General features: G+C 41.0%; 1 protein-coding gene across 1 annotated transcript in view; it reads left to right on the top strand.

The window, feature by feature from the left end:
• The window catches only part of ctnnal1 (catenin (cadherin-associated protein), alpha-like 1), a 297,913-nt gene continuing 279,395 nt past the window's right edge, over positions 1-18,518 (top strand). Inside the window, exon 1 of the mRNA XM_052016794.1 lies at positions 1-771. Within this exon, the coding sequence (XP_051872754.1) occupies positions 694-771 (78 nt within the window). The 5' untranslated portion in view covers positions 1-693. The remainder of the gene's footprint in view (positions 772-18,518) is intronic.

Raw genomic sequence — 18,518 nt, 5'->3', positions numbered from 1 at the left:
CAGAGGAAGATTGTGATGGAAAGTTCATGATCTTGTGTATAGTAGTTATCCCTTCCTGTTCTGAGATAGGGACTAAACATCTTCAATAAAGCATTGCAGAAGTACTACCAAAATTGTCTCTGCAAAATCCTCCAAATCCACTGGCGGGGCATACTTACATGAATTCACTTATTAAGCCCCCCCGTGATTTAATAAGATTGTGGCTGGTCTGATTGTAATGTTGACTCAGCACTCCTGGCCATTTCATTTCAACCCCAATGTCAAACCAAAGGTGTTGTCCTGTCCCATATCAACACCCTCAGTATCAAGGCTTTATTTATATTTGTCTGGCAACAATGGACAGGCCATGTTGTTTGCATGCACGACACCAGATTACTGACAAAAGCACTATACACTATAGTTCTGTCATGGCAGGAGGACAGGAGATGCTTCAAGGATGTTCCAGAAGCCTCCTTGAGAAAATATAACATTCTCAGATATTTGAGGAAATCTGTGGTCTGTGACTTATCAAAAGAGAAGTAACTGGGATGGTACTGAAAAAATTGAGCCTCTCCAGGAGCATGTAGAAGCCCAGCCAAAAATGGTGAAAGTGCAGCAACTCCCAACCCATCCAAAACCCTGCAACGCTTGTGGCAAGTTTGGCAGATTGCACAGCTCCCATCAGTCGCTTCAGAACACATAGAACTTAAGTGAATGCAAGGCATCCTCGACCCAGAGGGACTGCTGAGAAAGAAGAATATGGTAGAAACTCATGATTGCTGCCTAATAAAAGTAAGACCACTTATTAATTATTTGACTATCAGATTAGTTTTTTTTAATCAACTGGTGTATGCCCAATGATCAATCTTGAGATATTTTTGTTATATTTGTATTATTGAATTCTGGGAATTGATAGTAATTTTGAATATTTTTTGTGCTGGAGACCCAAGAGACTTCAGATGCTGGAATCTGGAGCAACAAACAATCTGCTGGAGGAACTCAGCAGGTCGACCAGCAACTGTTGGGGGAAATGAATTGTCGACATTTGTTGCAGGGTTTTGACCCAAAATATTAACAATTCTTTCTCCCCCCCACCCCAAGATGCTGCTCGACCCACTGAGTAACTCCTGCAGATTGTTTGTTGCTACTTGATCTTTTTCCAAGTTCCTTTGTATGTGTTTGAAAAATAAAACTGCATATGCTGGAATCTGAAACAATAACAGAAAAGGCTGGGAGATTCAGCCAGTCAAACAGCATCTGTGGAAAGAGAAACCAGTTAATGTTTCAGGCCTTTGATTATCCTTTTAAATAGTGTTTTAATGATATATTTGCTCTATACTGTTGGGCTATTTTACAGCTTTGTCTGATTAAAAACCAAGAATGATGGAAATACTCAGCAAGTCAGGCAGCATCTGTGAAGGGAAAAAGCAGAGTTAACTTTTCAGATTGATGATCTTTCATCAAAGCTGAGAAAAAATAGAAATCAAACAAGTTATAAGAGGGGGCAGGCCTGAGAGAATGAGGTAGAGAATGAATCACACATGGTGGTATTCCAGCTGAGAGAGGGTGGTAAATGCTTGTTGATCTCAGCTAAATTGTCTTCAGGAGATCTAAATGTGGGGGGGGGGGGGGAACAAGAGAGGAAGAAGGAGGATAAGAGGATTTTAAAAATGTGCTGGAACTGTGAGGTACAAAACACTTCAAAAATAAAATACTACAGATGCTAGAAATCTGAAATAAAAAGAGAATGATGGTTCAGGCTGATGAACTTTAATCAGTACTGGCTAGATCATATACAAACTGGAAAGGCTGGTGACATAAGAGTGTTGAATTCAGAATCAGATCCTAAGTTGTAGTGTGCCAAGTCAGAAGGTGCTGTTCCTTGAACTTCCATTGGATTTTGTTGAAATGGTGTAAGAAGTCAAGGTTAGAGTCAAGGGTGGAATTAGGATGGAAAATTAAAGTGCTAGGTAACTGGGAAGCTTAGGATTACCCTTGTGGACTAAACAAAGATTCTCTGCAAAGTGGTCACACAAATCTGTGTCTTGTTTCCTCAAAGCATAGAAGACCAGATCTTGAGCACTGAATTCAGTGCATTAAATTCAAAAGAATCCATGCCTCAACTGGAAAGAGCGTTGGGTCTCTGAATGGCAGGAAGGGAATAAGTAGAAGACCAGGTGCTTCATCTCATTGCAGTTGCAATGAGAAGAGAGTGGTGTATGGTGAGGATAGAAGAATGAGGCAGAAAGTCATAGTGGGAATGGTCTCTTGGAAATACATAAATGGGAGGGGAAGGTGTGCCTGGTGGTGATATCACATTGAAGGTTGCTAATATTAAAGAAGATGATATGTTGAATCTGGTGGGGTGAAAGGTGAGGACAAGGGGGAACCTTATCCTTGCTCTGTGTGGGTGATGAGGGGATGAGAGCAGAAGTATGAGGAATGAAGCTGACATGGTCGGGATCCTGTCAACTATGGTGGAGGGGAAACCATGGTTAAGGAAAAAGGAAGGCATTTTGGAAGGTATCAACTTTAGATAAAGTCAGTGAATCTGGGAGATTGGAATGGATCCTTGTAGGAAGGCATGTGGCAGTGGCAGTTTTAACAAGTTAGCTGTGGGAGTCTGGAGGCATTGATGGATATTGTTCACGAATCTCAAGGTGGAGATAGAGCAGTTGAGAATGATAAAGGAGGTGTCTGAGATGGACTGTGTGAAAGTAAGAGGCAGGAGGCATCAAAGATGCTGAAGCATTCAAGTTTTGCACGAGAACAGGAAGTGGTTTTTCAATATGTTGGAGAAATGAAAAACGGATTGTGCAGCCACTATGCAAAGCACCTCCATTAAGTCCACAAAGGTGACCCTGACCTTTGAATTGACTGTCACTTTAATTCTCTTTTTTCAGCACCATGTAAAATTACAAATATTACATCCTTTTTCAAAAAAAAGAGTGCAGGAATAAACCCAGTAGTTGCAGACCAGTTGGTTTAACTTTGGTGGTGAGGAAAGTTCTCTAAACATTCACTTGGACAAGTGTGGTTGATTAGAGAGATCTAGCTTGAATTTGTTAAAAGTCAAATCATGTCTAACTAACCTGATAGTTTTTCTTTAAATTAAATAGAGAGGGTCAATGAAGAAAATGTTGTTGATGTGGCAGATATGAACTTCCTAAAGGCATTTGATAAGGTGTCACATAAAGTGTCAAGTTTGAAAGCTGTGAAATAAAAGGGGCTGTAGCAGAGTGGATAGAAAGTTGATTGAGTAACAGGAAACAGAGAACAGTGGTGAAAGTTTGTTTCTCTGACTGGATGGAAATGTACAATGGAGTTCTGCTGCATTTGGAGGTGTTAAGGACAATAGTAATAGATTTTGAGCAGATATAGACAGGTTAGTGGAATGGGCAGAAAGGTGGCAGATGGTAGAGCTCATGGAGTTGGGGATAATGTACTGACCTGCATTGAAAGTATGTAACAGACAGAAAGTGAAGACTGGGAATAAACAGATCTTTCTCAGGTTAGCAAGCTGTGACTAAAGTATTGCAGAGATTGGTGCATGCATCCCAACTTTTCATAATCTTCATCAACTATTTGAATGAGTTGACCAAATGTCATATTTCCATGTTTGCTGGATAGATTATGAATATGGAAGAGGCTGTAAAATAGCTTCAAGGGAATATAGATAAACTGAGTGAGTGTGCAAAAACATGGCAGATGTAATCTAATGTGACAAAGTGTATAGTTTTCCACTATGGTGTACAAAACGGAAGAACAAAGTATATTTTAAATAATGTTGATGTTCAAAGATGTCCCCTTGTTTGTAAGTCACTGAAAGCCAACATGCAAGTGAAGTGAGTGATAGAAAACCAAATGGTGTTGGTCTTTACTGCCAGAGGATTTAAGTGCAAGAAAAAGAGTCATCATACTGCAATTACACAGGGCCATGCTGAGATTGCAGCTGGACTATTGTGTACAGTTCTAGTCTCCTTTACCTAGAAAAGGATATACTGGTTCCAGAGAGAGCAAATTTGCCAAATGGAAAGAGACTGAGTAGATGACTAGAGCTGTATTCTCTAGAGATGAAACTTAGAAAACTTCTTACAGACTGGAGGTAGGGAGGATGTTTCTCTTGGCGAAGGAGTCCTGAACCAAGTGCCACTGTGTCGGAATAAGGGGTGGGCCGTTTAGGACTGAGATAAGGAGAAAATTCTTTACCCAGAGAGTGGTAAATCTTTGGAATTCTCTACAGTTGGGGGTCGTGGAGGCTCAGTCATTGCGTTAACTGAAAATAGAGATTGATAGATTTCAGGATTTTAAGGGCATCCAGGTATCTGGGAACAGTGCAGTGAAATGGATTTCAGGTAGGAGTTCAGCCATGATCTTGATGAATAGCAGAGCAGTCTCAAAGGGCCAGATGATTTACTCCTGTTTATGTTTCTTATCTTCACCACCCCCTCATTCTTGGCATCACTACCACTTGTGCCATTCCGTTTCTTCTTGGTCTCCATCCCTATAACCGGCAGTCCCTTTGTTCCCTTTTAATGCGTTTCTGTTTCATGTGTACATTCCTTGCTACAGGTCTTGGACAAATCATTTTCCCCCTCCTTAATTCATTTCTAACCTCTGAAATTCATGCAATCCTTAATCAATTAGTGTTATATGGATATTAGATATTAACGTATCTAGTATCTATATAACACAAATTCATATATCACAGTAAGTAACAACTTTTTTGAAAAAACTTAAAATTAGTTGTTGTCTCTGTTTGCTTACTGCTGGTGGACCACCCATACACCTTGCCTTTTTAGCCTCTGGTTTATAATTAGCAATAGACTTATCTGGAAATTAAAATGAGGAAGGAATTATGACAGTATATCATGATGAAATTATTCTTTGGTTTGTTCATTTTCTACATGCTAATATACTAACATGAAAAAGTATATCAACATTTTAATTTTACTATCAAACTATAGTTTCAGGTTTACTGTCATTAGGTAGTGGTGTGGCACCTCCTCATTCCCATGGCCCAGCTTCTCTGTTCCTGGTTCTCTAAGTTCACATTTCAGCCTCCCATCACATTAATTTTTCTGTTGACAATTGAAATATCCTGGCCATCCAATCTGCTCTCCTCATAGACCAACTCTCTAGCTGGCTTCCTTTTGTTCCATTGCCCTTGTTCTAAAATATAAAGATTTGCTTCTGTATACTACATTTCACTGCCTTAGGTAACCCTGGAGCAATGAAATACTTTTGAAGTATAATCGCTACTATAATATAGGACATGCAGCAGTCAATTTTGGCACAGCCCGTTCCCAAAGCGTGATGTTGATTAAAGGCCAGGACACCAGGGTTCAATCCCCCTGCTTTTCTTAAGAATGTTGACTTTGGTTAATTGTCTATAACTTAATGCAGTGAATATAAGAAATAAAGGTGATGAACTGAGGGCCTGATATACACACAGGAGTTTGATATAGTGCCCATCAATAAAACATGACTTAAAAATGAGCAGAAATGGCAGCTGAACATTTTGATTACAGGGTATTCAGATGAGTTGGACATGGGGATTAAGAAAGGAAGGGTTGTAGCAATATTGGTTAAGAAAACATAGCTGTGAAGAGAGAATATTTGCTAAAAGGAGACCAAATGAGACCACGTGGGTCAGCTGAGGAATATGAGAAAAAACACAGTCAGATGCTTGGAGTGTACTAAAGGGGAGATGGAAGAATAAAAGCAAATTTTTGAGCAGGGCAAAAATAATGAAGCGATCATAATGGGGGATCTCGACCATTTAAGATAAAATGGATCTAGTAGAGTAATGTGTATAGAAAGTGCAAAATTATTAAAGTGCATCTTAGAGAACTTTTTTTAATAAGTACGTGACAAGCCACCCAGAAGGGGAGTATTATTGAACTAACTTTCAGTGAATGAACTGGGACAAGTTGAATTGACTGAGGGACATTTATCATTATTCAATTAAATTTAGCATAGTTATGGGAAAAAAATTCTCACAGCTCTACATGTACTTGAAGGCTGAGGTCCAACAGAAAACCCATGATCTAAAGAATGAATGGTGGGTGGAAAGAGTTCAGGAGTCCAGCAATTCATTGATAAACATTACATGCACAGATTCTTCAGCACTGCTAAGGCATTCTACAGTCCTGACACCCACTGACAGCCAGGAAGGAAGACAAACCAATTGAGAACTGAAGCTATTAGCATCACTGGAAGAAATACTTTGAAAAGTTCCTTAACTTTGCATCCTGACTCCGCCATTCCAAAGCAAACTATCCAGTGTAGACTCACTGCCAGCTCTGACCAACAAGCAGTCAAAAAGCACATATGCCACCTAAAAAACAAGTTCTCAGAAGCAGATGGATCCCTGCTGAAATTCTCAAACTGGACGAAAAGGAAGATGCCTGTGAAGCAAGGCTGCGCCATTATTCTCAATCTTTTTCAATGAAATGCTACACGTCATCTCCAAGAAGCTTCTCACTGGAAAGGAGCTAATCTGTAGGACAAACAAGAAGTTACAATCTACATTATCTCGACTCCAGAATCAATGTCACCCCAACTTCAGTCATGGATATCTTAAGATTCTGTCTGAACAACAGTTGGATTTTTGAGCAGGTTTTATGGAGGGTTGCTGAGGAAAGCCATTTTGATGTAGTCTGCATGGTTTTAAGCAAGGTGCTTGACAATGCGCCACATGGAAATTATTCAGGCAAGTTGCAAGTTGGATTAAAAATTGGTTCACTGGGAGAAAGTAAAGGGAAAAGGTCAGTGTAAGTTAAAGTGACCAGAGGGCTAAGTACAATTAAGTTCTGCAGGACTTGGTACCATGTCCCAGCTTTTCATCACAGATATGTTAATGGCTTGAACTTAATTAAGATGTTTAATGATACCAAAATTGGCTGTATGTTTGAATATAAGGAAGAAAGTTCCTTATATTTCTATATAAATATCAATGGACTGGTTAGTTGGGCACATGAGTGATAGATACAATTCAATTCTGAGGTGTGCAGTCATGCATTTGAGAAGAACAAACACAACAAGGGAATATATGATAAATGGTAGGATCTTGAGGAAAGATGGTAGTATTGAATTGAAGGGAAGGTATGGAAGAGGGGGTAGACGGGTGAGAATAGAACAAAAAGAAAAGCCTGTGAAGGACATTTGTTTTCTTCCTTCTTTTTCTGAATTTTAAACATACTGTGCTTCAATTTTTTTCCATTACTGATGAAAGATTATTGACCTGAAATATTAACTATTTCTTTCTCCACAGTTTCTCCCTGACTCAAAGGTAGCATACTGCATCTGCCGGCATCTGCAGAATTCCTTGTGTGTCAAAGGTAGTAATCTCTGGTTTGCTTCCAGTACCACATGCAAGTGAGGATAAGAATAGGAGGATATGGCAAATGAATGCATGGATGAAAAATTGGTGCAGCGGACAGGGTTTCAGATATTTGGACTATTGGGATCTCTCCTAGGGCAGAGCTGACCTGTACAAGAGGGATGGGTTGCACCTGAACTGGAGGGGGACCAATATCCTGGCAGGCAGATTTGCCAGTGCTACTAGGGTGGGTTTAAACTAGATTGGCAGGGGGTGTGGGACCCTAAGCAGTGGGGAGGCATATGAGAAGCTGGAAAGTGAGACAGAAGTAAGTGACAGCAAGTTGAATAGACAAGACAGGCAAGAGCATGGCAGGGAGCAAGAAAAGTCTATTGGATTAAGTTGCATTTATTTCAATGCAAGAGGTCTGAAAGGTAAGATGGGTGAATTCAGGGCATGGATAGGTACATGGGACTTGGATATTAGAGCCATTACAGATAATGGCTAAGAGAGGGACAGGACTGGCAGCTTAATGTTCCAGGGTACAGGTGCTTTAGGCAGGATAGAAATGGAGGAAAGAGAGGAGGGAGAGTTGCATTTTTGATTAAGGGGAACATCATGGCAGTAGTCACAGATGAAATTACTGAAGAATCGTCCAATGAGTCTTTCTAGGTAGAGCTCAAGAGTAAGAAGGGAATGATCACCTTGTTGGGGTTGTACTATAGGCCCCCAAACAGTCAATGGGAATTAGAAGAACAAATATGGGGGGAGATTGTGGAGAGTTACAAAAATAATAGGGTTGTCACAGCAGGGGATTCCTAACATGGACTGGGACTGCCATATTGTTAAGGGCTTAGATGGGGTGGAATTTGTTAAGTGCATTCAGGTAAGTTCCCTTGGGCAATATATAGAGGGCCCTACTAGGGAAAGGGCAAAGCTTGACCAACTCTTAGCTAATAGGATGGGGCAGGTGACTGAGGTGACAGTGGGGGAGCACTTTGGGACCAGTGACCATAGTTCTGTTGGTTTTAAAATAGTTATGGAAAGGGATAGAACTGGTCCACAGGTTCTGTCCCTTTTGGGGTAAGGCAAATTCTGACGGTGAGACAGGAGCTAGCAAGGGTTGATTGGAATAGGTTGTTTATGGGTATAAGGACCTCAGGCAAGTGGGAAACTTTTAAAGGTGAGATAGTGAGAGCTCAAGGTCTGCATGTTCCTGTTAGAGTGAAGGAGAAGGCTGGTAGGAGTGGAGAACCCTGGATGATGAGAGATATTGAGGCCCTGGCTAGGAAAAAAGGAGGAGTATAGGGGATGCAGGAGTCTACTCAAGAAGCAAATCAGGAGGACAAAGTATCTTTTTCACCCAGAGAGTAGTAAGTATATGGAATGAGCTGCCAGAGGAAGTGGTTGAGGCAGATACATTAACAACATTTACAGTAAAAGGTACATGGACAGGTACATGGATAGGAAAGGTTTAGAGGGATATGGACCAAATGCAGGCAACTAGGACTAGCTTAGAAAGGAAGTATGGACCAAGATCTCTCCTCTATTCTTACCGTGGAGAAAGACATGAAGACTTGAGAATGAGGGAAAGTTAATGGTAGGTGTTGGAGATGGTCCACATTACAGTAGAGGGGGTGCTGGATGTCTTAAATTGTATGAAGGTAGACAAAGCTCCAGGGCCTGACCAGGTATATCCAAGAACATTGTGGGAGACGAGAGAAGAAATTCTGGGAGCCCTGGCTGAGATATTTGCATCATCGTTAGACATGGGGGAGGTGCCAGTAGACTGGAGGGTAGTGAATGTTGTGCCTTTATTTAAGAAGGGCTGCAAAGAAAAACCTGCAAACTATAGACCAGTAAGTCTAACATCTGTGGTAGGTAAGTTACTGGAGAAGATTCTGAGGGATAAGATATACGTACATCTGGAAAGAATTGGGATGATTAGGGGTGGTCAGCACGGCTTTGGGCATGGGAGATTTTGTCTTACAAATTTGAAATTGGCTTGATAGTAGAAGGCAGAGAGTGATGGTGGAAGGTTGTTTCTCAGACAGGAGGGTTGTGACTAGTGGTGTGCCTCAGGGGTCAGCGCTGGGCCCATTGTTGTTTGTCATTTATATCAATGATTTGGATAAGAATGTGCAAGGCATGGTTAGTAAGTTTGCAGATGACACTAAAGTAGTTGGTATAGTGGACAATGAAGAAGGTTATCAAAAATTACAGGGGGTTCTTGATCAGCTGAGTAAGTGGGCTGAGGAATGGCAAATGGAGTTTAATTTGGATGTGCGAGGTGTTGCATTTTGGAAAGTCAAATCCAGGTAGGACTTTCACAGTGAACAGCAGGACCCTGGGGAGTGTTGTAGAACAGAGGAACCTTGGACTTCAGGTACATGGTTTCCTGAAAATGGAGCCACAGGTAGATAGGGTGGTGAAGAAGGATTTTAGCATGATGGCCTTCATCAGTCAGAGCACTGAGAATAGAAGTTGGGAAGTTGTGCAAGACGCTGGTGAGGCTGAACTTGGAGTATTGTGTTCAGTTTTGGTCACCCTGCTATAGGAAAGATGTTATTAAACTGGAAGATGTTATTAAACTGGAAGATGTTATTAAACTGCAAAGAAGATTTACAAGGATATTGCTAGGACTCGGGACTGAGTTATAGGGAGAGGTTGGACAGGGTAGGATATCTTTCCTTGGAACATAGGTGATTGAGAGGTGATCTAATAGAAGTGTATAAAATCATGAGGGGCAGAGATAGAATAAATACACTCAGTCTTTTTCCCAGGGTTGTGGAATCAAGATCTAGAGTGCAAAGGTTTAAGGTGAGAGGGAAAAGATTTAATAGGAACTTGAGGGGCAACTTTTTTACACTGAGACCAGTTTGTAGAATGAGCTGCCAGAGGAAGTGGTTGAAGCAGGTACAATAACAACTTTTAAAAGACAGTTGGACAAGTGCATTGATAGGAAAGTTTAGAAGGTTATGGGCCAAACACTGGCAAATGGGACTAGCTTGGATGGACATCTTGGTTGGCATGGACCAGTTGGGCAGAAGGGCTATTTCCATGCTGTATGATTCTATGAGTGAGTTATGTGTATTTTCACCATTATCTGTCTTTATTTTAGATTTCAAGCATCTGCAGTATTTTATTTCTGGATCCTTCCTGTCTCTTTTCTTTCCAGTCTTTGTTTCTGTCACCTCCTCTGATATTAAATATCTCTCCTCCAGTAAGGTTAAATTAAAATCACCCATGGACAAGTTGTCTTTGAAGCATTGTAAGAAGCAAGATTATTCCAAGTGGGTGAAGGAATTCAGAAGCAATGATTTGGCTCCTGTTCTGGGAGGTTTTTTTTATATATTTATTCAAGGGATGTGAGCTTCGCAGGCTGAATCAGCATTTAATTCCCCATTCTTAATTGCCCTTGAGAAGGTGGTGGTGAGCTGCCTTCTTGAACCGCTGCAGTCTTTGAGGTGTGGGTATACCTACAATGCTGCTAGGGAGAGAGTTTCAGGATTTGGACCCGGTGAATGAACAGCGATATATTTCCAAGTGAGGATGGTGTGTGGCTTGGAGGGCAACTTCCAGGTGATGGTGTTCCCATGTCTTTGCTACCCTTGTTTTTCTGGTTGGTGGAGGTTATGGGTTTGGAAGGTGTTGCTCCACCATAGATGAGGGAAATAGGTTGTGATGAGATTACTTGTAGGGGTCTGTTTTTGTTTTACATTAACTTTAATTTCATTTGTTGGATAATATAATAAACAACCATAATGTAACCATAGTTAGAAAGGGTGTTCCAAAATTTTAACAGCTGTTGAACAGTCATGAGTGTGGATGTTGGGTCAATGCAGGGTTAGATTTTACTGCTGTGACCCAACTGTGATACTAAATATCAGAGCTCTTTTCTAACTATTGGTCACTCAGATAAGATACCAGAGAACACATTAGTTCTGATAATGCCATATTCAATTAAGGCATCCAGGAGGATAGGAAAGAAACATTTTATGAAGGAAGTTTCCAAGAGAAAAGAATAAATTTGACTTTAGATTTCACAAATACTGCAGTAACACTGAAAAGCCTCTAGGTGGCAGCAGAAGCCTACAGAAATTATTGTTCTTAGTAGATTCATCAGCAATGGATTAGTTCTTACCGTATATGAGTACATCTTCTTTGCAATTTATTTTTCATGTTGTTTGTTTTGGTGGTAATGTCTTTAGTGTGTTAAGCTGAAAATATTTCCTGGCATAAGGTTATGAGAATAGGAGATGTAGGAGCATGAGTAGGTCACATGGTGTCTCAAGCCTGCTCCACCCTAGAACGTCCTCAACTTCAAGTTTATTTTCCTGTCTATTGATTGTATCAAAAGTTTAAAAAACCAAGTGAGGTAACTATGAAAAATAGTTACATATATAAAACCATGATATCTCTGCAAAGGCTATGTGTTCAACCCCATGTATATCTACTTATGCCACTAATTTACATCATATGTACACTTTGTGCAAACAGATAATACATTTCTAATTTAAACTTTTTATTATACTTCCTTGATTTGACTCATTCACTCTTGCTCTGTTATATTTAAACTTGTTATTCCTTCCTGTCACTGTCCGTACCCAAAAGGCAAGTTTGCTCAATAACTTTTAATTATTAATTAATTAATTGAATGATTAGTAACTCTTTAACTCTGCTCATTAACTCAAAACCTTGACTTTTCCTTTAAATTTAATAACTTTGTCCTCATCCAAATTCTCACCTCCTTCCCCGATAATCTTTTAACTTAAAGCAGTAATGATTACTTGATTTGCCTAGAAATTATTATTCCCAGTTTATATAAAATGTGCCTGAACAGACCAGTGAACTCCTTCCCCTTTACAGTTGCAGTTGTTACATGCATGGAAACCACTGTCCCATACACTGCTCTTTTAAACATTCATTCAGCTGTCCAATTACGTTATCCCAAGCCAATCCAGAGGTATTCTCTAACTTCATGTGATATTAGTGAGGATTACAGAGCAAACACTGTAAGGTAAAAGAAGAAAAATAAGGATTACATTTACAAAAAAGACATAGTACAAGACATTGCAACATTTATTTGTTACTAGCACATATCTGATTCGCTAAAGCCTTTGCCGTCTATAAAGTACAGGTCAGGAGTGTGATTCAATTTTTTTTTACTTATTCATTCCTCGGGATGTGGGTATCACCAACAGAGTCAAGATTTATTGCCCATCCCTAGTTGCCTTTGAGCAGGTGATTCAGTTCACCTTGTTGAACTGAATCAGAATCAGGTTTATTAGCACTGACGTACTGTATGTCGTGAAATTTGTTGTTTCGTAGCACCAGTACAGTGCAAGGCATAAAAATTACTCTGTCACAAAAATAAATAAATAGTGCAAAAAAGGAATAATGAGTTAGTGTTCATGCGTTCATGGACTGTTCAGAAATCTGATGGCGGAGGGGAAGAAGCTGTCCCTAAAACGTTGGGTGTGGGTCTTCAGGCTCCTGTACCTCCTCCCTGATGGTAGTAATGCAAAGAGGGCATGTCCCAGATGGTGAGGGTCCTTAATGGTGGATGCTGCAGTCTGTAAGGTGAAGATACTCCAACAATGCAGATTTCCAGGATTATAGCCCAGCAATTATGAAAGAACAGTCATAGTTTTCAATGTTACAATTGCGTGCAACATGGAGGAGCAACTGCAGTTGGTTATGTTCCCACATATTTGCTGGGTGTGAACCTTGGTGAAAGAGGTCGCAGATTTGGGAGTGTTGTTGGAGAAGTCCTGGCAATTATCTGCAGCGCACTTGTAAATGGTACAACCATTTGGCAGTTGAAGAGGAAATAAATGTTTAGAGTGCAGAATGGGGTGCCGGTCTAGCAGGCTGACTTGTCCCAGATGGTGTCAAGTTTTCACAGTGCTGTTGGAACTGCAGTCATCCAGGAAAGTGGAGAGCATTCCATCATGCTTGTGACCTGTGCCTTGTAGATGGCAGAAAAAGTATGGGGTTCACATCCAGCTTCTGATCTGCTCTTGTAGTCACAGTGTTAATGTGGCTGATCCATTTGAGTCTCTGGTCAATGGTGACCCCCAGGAAATTGATGGAGGGAGACCTGGCAATGGTGATTTCACTAAATGTCAAGGTTAGGTGGCCATCTCATTTTTTTATATAGAGATGGCTGTTGCCTGGCATTTGTATGATGCAAGGGTGACATGCTAGTTATCAGCCCATGCCTGAATGTTGTCTGGCTCTTGCTGCATGTAGGCATGGAATGCTTCATTTGCTAAGGAGCTTCAAACGAAGTTGAACACTGCAATTATCAGTGAACATCTGTACTTTTGACCTTATGATGTAAGAAAGGTCATTAATGAAATAGCTGAAGTAGGTTGGGCCTTGAGCTTCTGGAACTGAGTTGATTGACCTTCAGATATCACAGCCATCTTCCTTTGTACACTCTGACAATAACCATCGCAGTGTTTTCCTCCTGATGCCCACTGACTTCAGCTTTTTCAGGACACCTTGATACCACTCTCTCCTCATCTCTGAAATTCATTTTTGTGATCTTTTGTTTGTTTGGGCGAAGTCCGTGAAGGGTTTTGGAGAGGAGTGATCTTTGTAAAACCTAAATTGAGTATCAGTGCGCTGGTGATTGAAGAGCAGGTCCAAGTTAGATGATTAAACTTTCTCTTGATGAAGACAATCACTCACTGGAACTCTTGTGGATAAATGTTCCTTGACGGTCGTTATCAATAGTAACCACAATACCACCAGATTTTGTAAATACCCATATGGTTCACTAATGACCTTTCAGAGGCAGAGGTGGGGATGGGGCAAAATACGTTATCCTTAACTGGTCAGTGTCTGGCTCCAGATCCACCAATGTCAAGTCAAGTTGAGTTTATTGCCACATGCACAAGTACAGGTATGCACAGGCGCAATGAAAAACTTACTTGCAGCAGCATCACAGGCAATGTGAAAAACATAAACTGAACATAAATTATACACAATTTTTACAAGAAAAAAACACAATTAGAACAACAAAAAAAGTCCATTTTAGTGCAAGGTGATCATAATGTTGCTAAACTGCTGTGATTAAGGTTTTGCCAGTTGGTTCAAGAACTGAATAGTTGAAGGGAAACAGCTGTTCTTGAACCTCGTAGTGTGGGACTTCAGGCTTCTGTACCTCCTGCCCGATGGTAGCTGCGAAAAGATGGCGTGGCCCAGACGGTGGGGATCTTTGATAATAGACCTTGCCTTCTGTAGATACTACCAATGGTGGGGAGGGATATGCCCATGATGTATTGTGCAGAGTCCACTACTCTCTGCAGCTTCTTACGTTCCTGTACATTAGAATTGCCATACCAGACCATGATGTAATCAGTCAGGATACTTTCAACAGTACATCTGTAGAAGTTTGTTAGAGTGTTTGGTGACAAACTGAACCTCCTTAACCTCCTAAGAAAGTAAAGACACTGGCACGCTTTCCTTATGATTGCATCTATGTCCTGGGCCCAGGACAGGTCATCCGATATGTTAACACCCAGGAATTTAAAGCTGCTGACTCTCTCTACCGCTGATCCCCCAATATAGACTGGAGCATGTTCACCCTGCTTCCCCTTCCTGAAGTCAACAATCAGCTCCTTAGTTTTACTGACATCGAGTGAGAGGTTGTTGTAGCGGCATTACTCAACCAGGTATCCTATCCTGCTCCAGGAAGTCACTCCACCTGTGACTCGTCCAACAACAGTAATGTCATCAGTGAATTTGAAGATGGCATTGGAGCTGTACTTAGCCACACAGTCAGGTTGGCTTGCTAGGCTTTACCAGCAATACCAAACCCTGAAAAATTAATACCTTTCTTTTTTGAAGTGCAACTCCACTGCTGATGCATGGAAGCAACTGTCTACAGGATGCATTGTAGTAACTCACCAAGACTCCTTCGACATCACCTTCCAAACCCATGACCTTTACCAGCTAGAAGGACAAGGGTAGCAAAAGCATGGGAACACACCACCTAGAAGTTGCCCTCAAAGCGACTTGGAAATATATCTGCGTTCCTTCACTGTCGCTGGGTCAAAATCCTCGAACTCCCTTCCTAACAGCATTGTGGATATACCCACACCTCAAGGACTGCAATAGTTTAAGATGTCAGCTCACCACCACCTTCTCAAGGGCAATTAGGGATGGGCAATTAAATGCAGGCTCAGATTGCAAAGCTCACACCTTGAATTAATAAAAAATAATAAAGATAAGGAAGGCTATAAGGCTACAGATGATAATAGTGTGCATTTTCCCTTTTGCCTGGATGAGTGTAACTCCAACACCACTCAAGTAACTTGACATCATCCAGGACTGAAGACTCCCCATGACTGCCATTCCAAACATTACTTTAAACACTTAATCCTTCCTGTACTACTGCATTATGGCTGGAGTCTGTATCAAGAAGACAGACTGCAATAATTCATCAGGCTAGTTTTTGACAGCATCTTGTATGTCTTGTGCCACCTAAGAACATTAAGCTGTAGTTATATGGTACACAACCATCTACAAGTTGCTGTTCTCATAACATCCTGACTTGCTTATAGTTCTGGGTCACTGGGTCAAAATCCCTGGAACTTTTTAACAGTACTAAGGGAGTGCCTCACCATTTAGTCTCTAGATGTTTAAGAATATGTCACAAGGCAAAACATTAAGTGATATCTATATCTTGTTTATATTTTTTAATGAAGCACACATCCTCATGGCAGAATTGGCAATCTAAAATAAGCATGTTGAACTTCTGCTTCGACGATGCTTTTATGTGCTTCTGTAACAGTGCCCTGGTGGTGGAGACAGGGATGGGCAGAAGCAGATGTGCTGATTGATCAGAATGTTATCTTGGATGATATTGAATTTGCTTCCCATTGCATCCATCCAGACAGTAGGTAAGTATTCCATCATACCTTCAAACTCGAGAGTTGTAGATAGTGGAAAGGCTTTGAGCCTCAGAAGACAAATCAGTCATTATACATCCACTGACTGCCGTGTTGTAAATCTGGCTCATCTAGATGCCATTCTCGTCAGCCACAATTTCAACAATAATCCAACATTACAACATTACTTTATTTCTCCTGCTGGGTACTTCTGCTTGAGGAATGGCATCATGGGGAAAGGCAGCACATGAATTTTAGTTGTTTTGACAGCTTTAATACACATGCTAGCTCATTAACCTAAATGGGATAGAAACACAGATTTTAAAGCTTACCGCCTATGTTAATTGTTTTGGGTATAGCAGATATCGCTACAGAGTGCACAATGTGTTACTCTATGCTGATAAACAGGGCCAAAAATATTTTTGATATGCTGTCAGGAAGAAACAAGTCGAAATTTGAACATGGATAATGATTATTGTTATGTTGTATTTTGTGTATCCCATCCCAAACAACAGGTGGTTGTTTTCACAGGAGTGTTTACTTCAGTGATAAATTTCAGAGTAAACACCCTTTCTAAAATACTTAAGCTTTATTGAAACAAAACATACTGTGCGTAAAACAACAAGTAGGGGGATTGAAATAAAACAAAATGCTGGGAGTATGCTGCAAGCCAGGCAGCATCAATAGAAAGAGAAAAAGCGTTGACATTTTACTTACTTTTATGGCAAAGAACAAATCTATTCAACCTATCAGGTCCTATGCTAGCTCCAAGCAGAGGAAGCACGTTGGTCCTATCACCTGCAACTTATTCTCTCTCTCAAGTATGTAAATTCCCCATTGGTTTCTTTTGCCACTTATCTCCACTAAGAAGTAATTACAGTAGCCAATAAAATGTACCTGCGTGTCATTGGGATATGGGAGTTAGCGGGACGGAACCCCACATCACCACAGGGAGAATGTGCAAAATGGATGAGCGCTTCATCAACAACACCCAAGAAGCTTGACAGCATACAAGACATAGCAGCACAATTGATAGGCACCCCACCCACAACCATTCACTCACTCCACATGGATGTACAGTAGCAGCAGTTTGTACCATCATGGGAACATCACCAGCTGATAGTGCCCTCCAAGCCACTCATCATTCTGACTTGGAAATATATCTGTGTTCCTTCACTGTTGCTGGGTCAAAATACTGGAACTCTCTCCCTGACAGCACTCAAGGTCAGGATGGAACCCAGATCCCTGGAGCTATGAAGCAGGAGTGTGAACTTTGGCACTACCACGTCATATCAGAATGCTGAGCTTTCATCAGAAAACAATCATGTTTTTTAAATTGCAGGGGAGGGGGAAGACTGGCGAGAACAAAGGAAATGTCTCTTTTAGGAAGGAGACTGAGCAAGATGGAATGATGCAAATGGTGGTGGTATTGGCTGAGCAAAGTGCTGAAGGCATGATAATCATAGCTGATCTGTCTGGAAGTGGTGTAAAAAAGAGGGAGACTAATGAGTACCATGGAAAGACAGAGGGAAAAGGACACCAGAACTGTGAGATATAGAACACTGCAGCTGCTGGAAATCTGAAATGAAAAATAAAGGCCCAATAGCTCTTGGATTAGGCCTCTTACACTGTTCCAGTGAAATCCACTTTAAGATGAAGCATTGGCAAATGGAGTTTAACCCAGACAAGTGCAAGGTGATGCATACAGGGATAGGACATATACAGTAAATGGTAGGGGTGCTAAGGAATGTTGGTGAACAGACGGACCTTGGGGTTCAAGTCCATAGTTCCCTAAAAGTGGCAACACAGATAGGTAGAGTAGTGAGGAAGGTATATGGCAAGCTTGCCTTCATCGGTCAGGGCATAGAATATAAAAGCTGGGAGATAATGTTGCAACTTTTCAAAGCACTGGTTAGGCCACCGTGGTGCAGTTCTGGTCACCACTCTATAGGAAGGATGTTGCACTGGAGAGAGTGCAGAGCAAGTTCACTAGGAAGTTTCTTGGGTTGGAAGGGTTTCAGTTTTTTTTGTATTCATTCAAAGGATGTGGGCGTTGTAGGCTAAGCCGACACTTTAATTGCCCATTCTTAATTGCCTTTGAGAAGGTGATGATGAGCTGCTCTTCTTGAACCACTGCCGTCCTTGATTGGTAGATATGCCCAAAATGCTGTTAGGGAGAGAGTTCCAGTATTTTGACCCAGCAACAGTGAAGGAACACAGTTATATTTCGAAGTCAGAATGATGTGTGGCTTGGAGGCAACTACCAGCTGGTGATGTTCCCATGATGGTACAAACTGCTGCTACTGTGTGTC

Source organism: Pristis pectinata, chromosome 5 (assembly GCF_009764475.1).
Source record: "Pristis pectinata isolate sPriPec2 chromosome 5, sPriPec2.1.pri, whole genome shotgun sequence".
Lineage (NCBI taxonomy): Eukaryota > Metazoa > Chordata > Chondrichthyes > Rhinopristiformes > Pristidae > Pristis > Pristis pectinata.
Note: the sequence above shows the minus strand (reverse complement) of the source record. Positions and strands in the feature narration are given on the sequence as shown.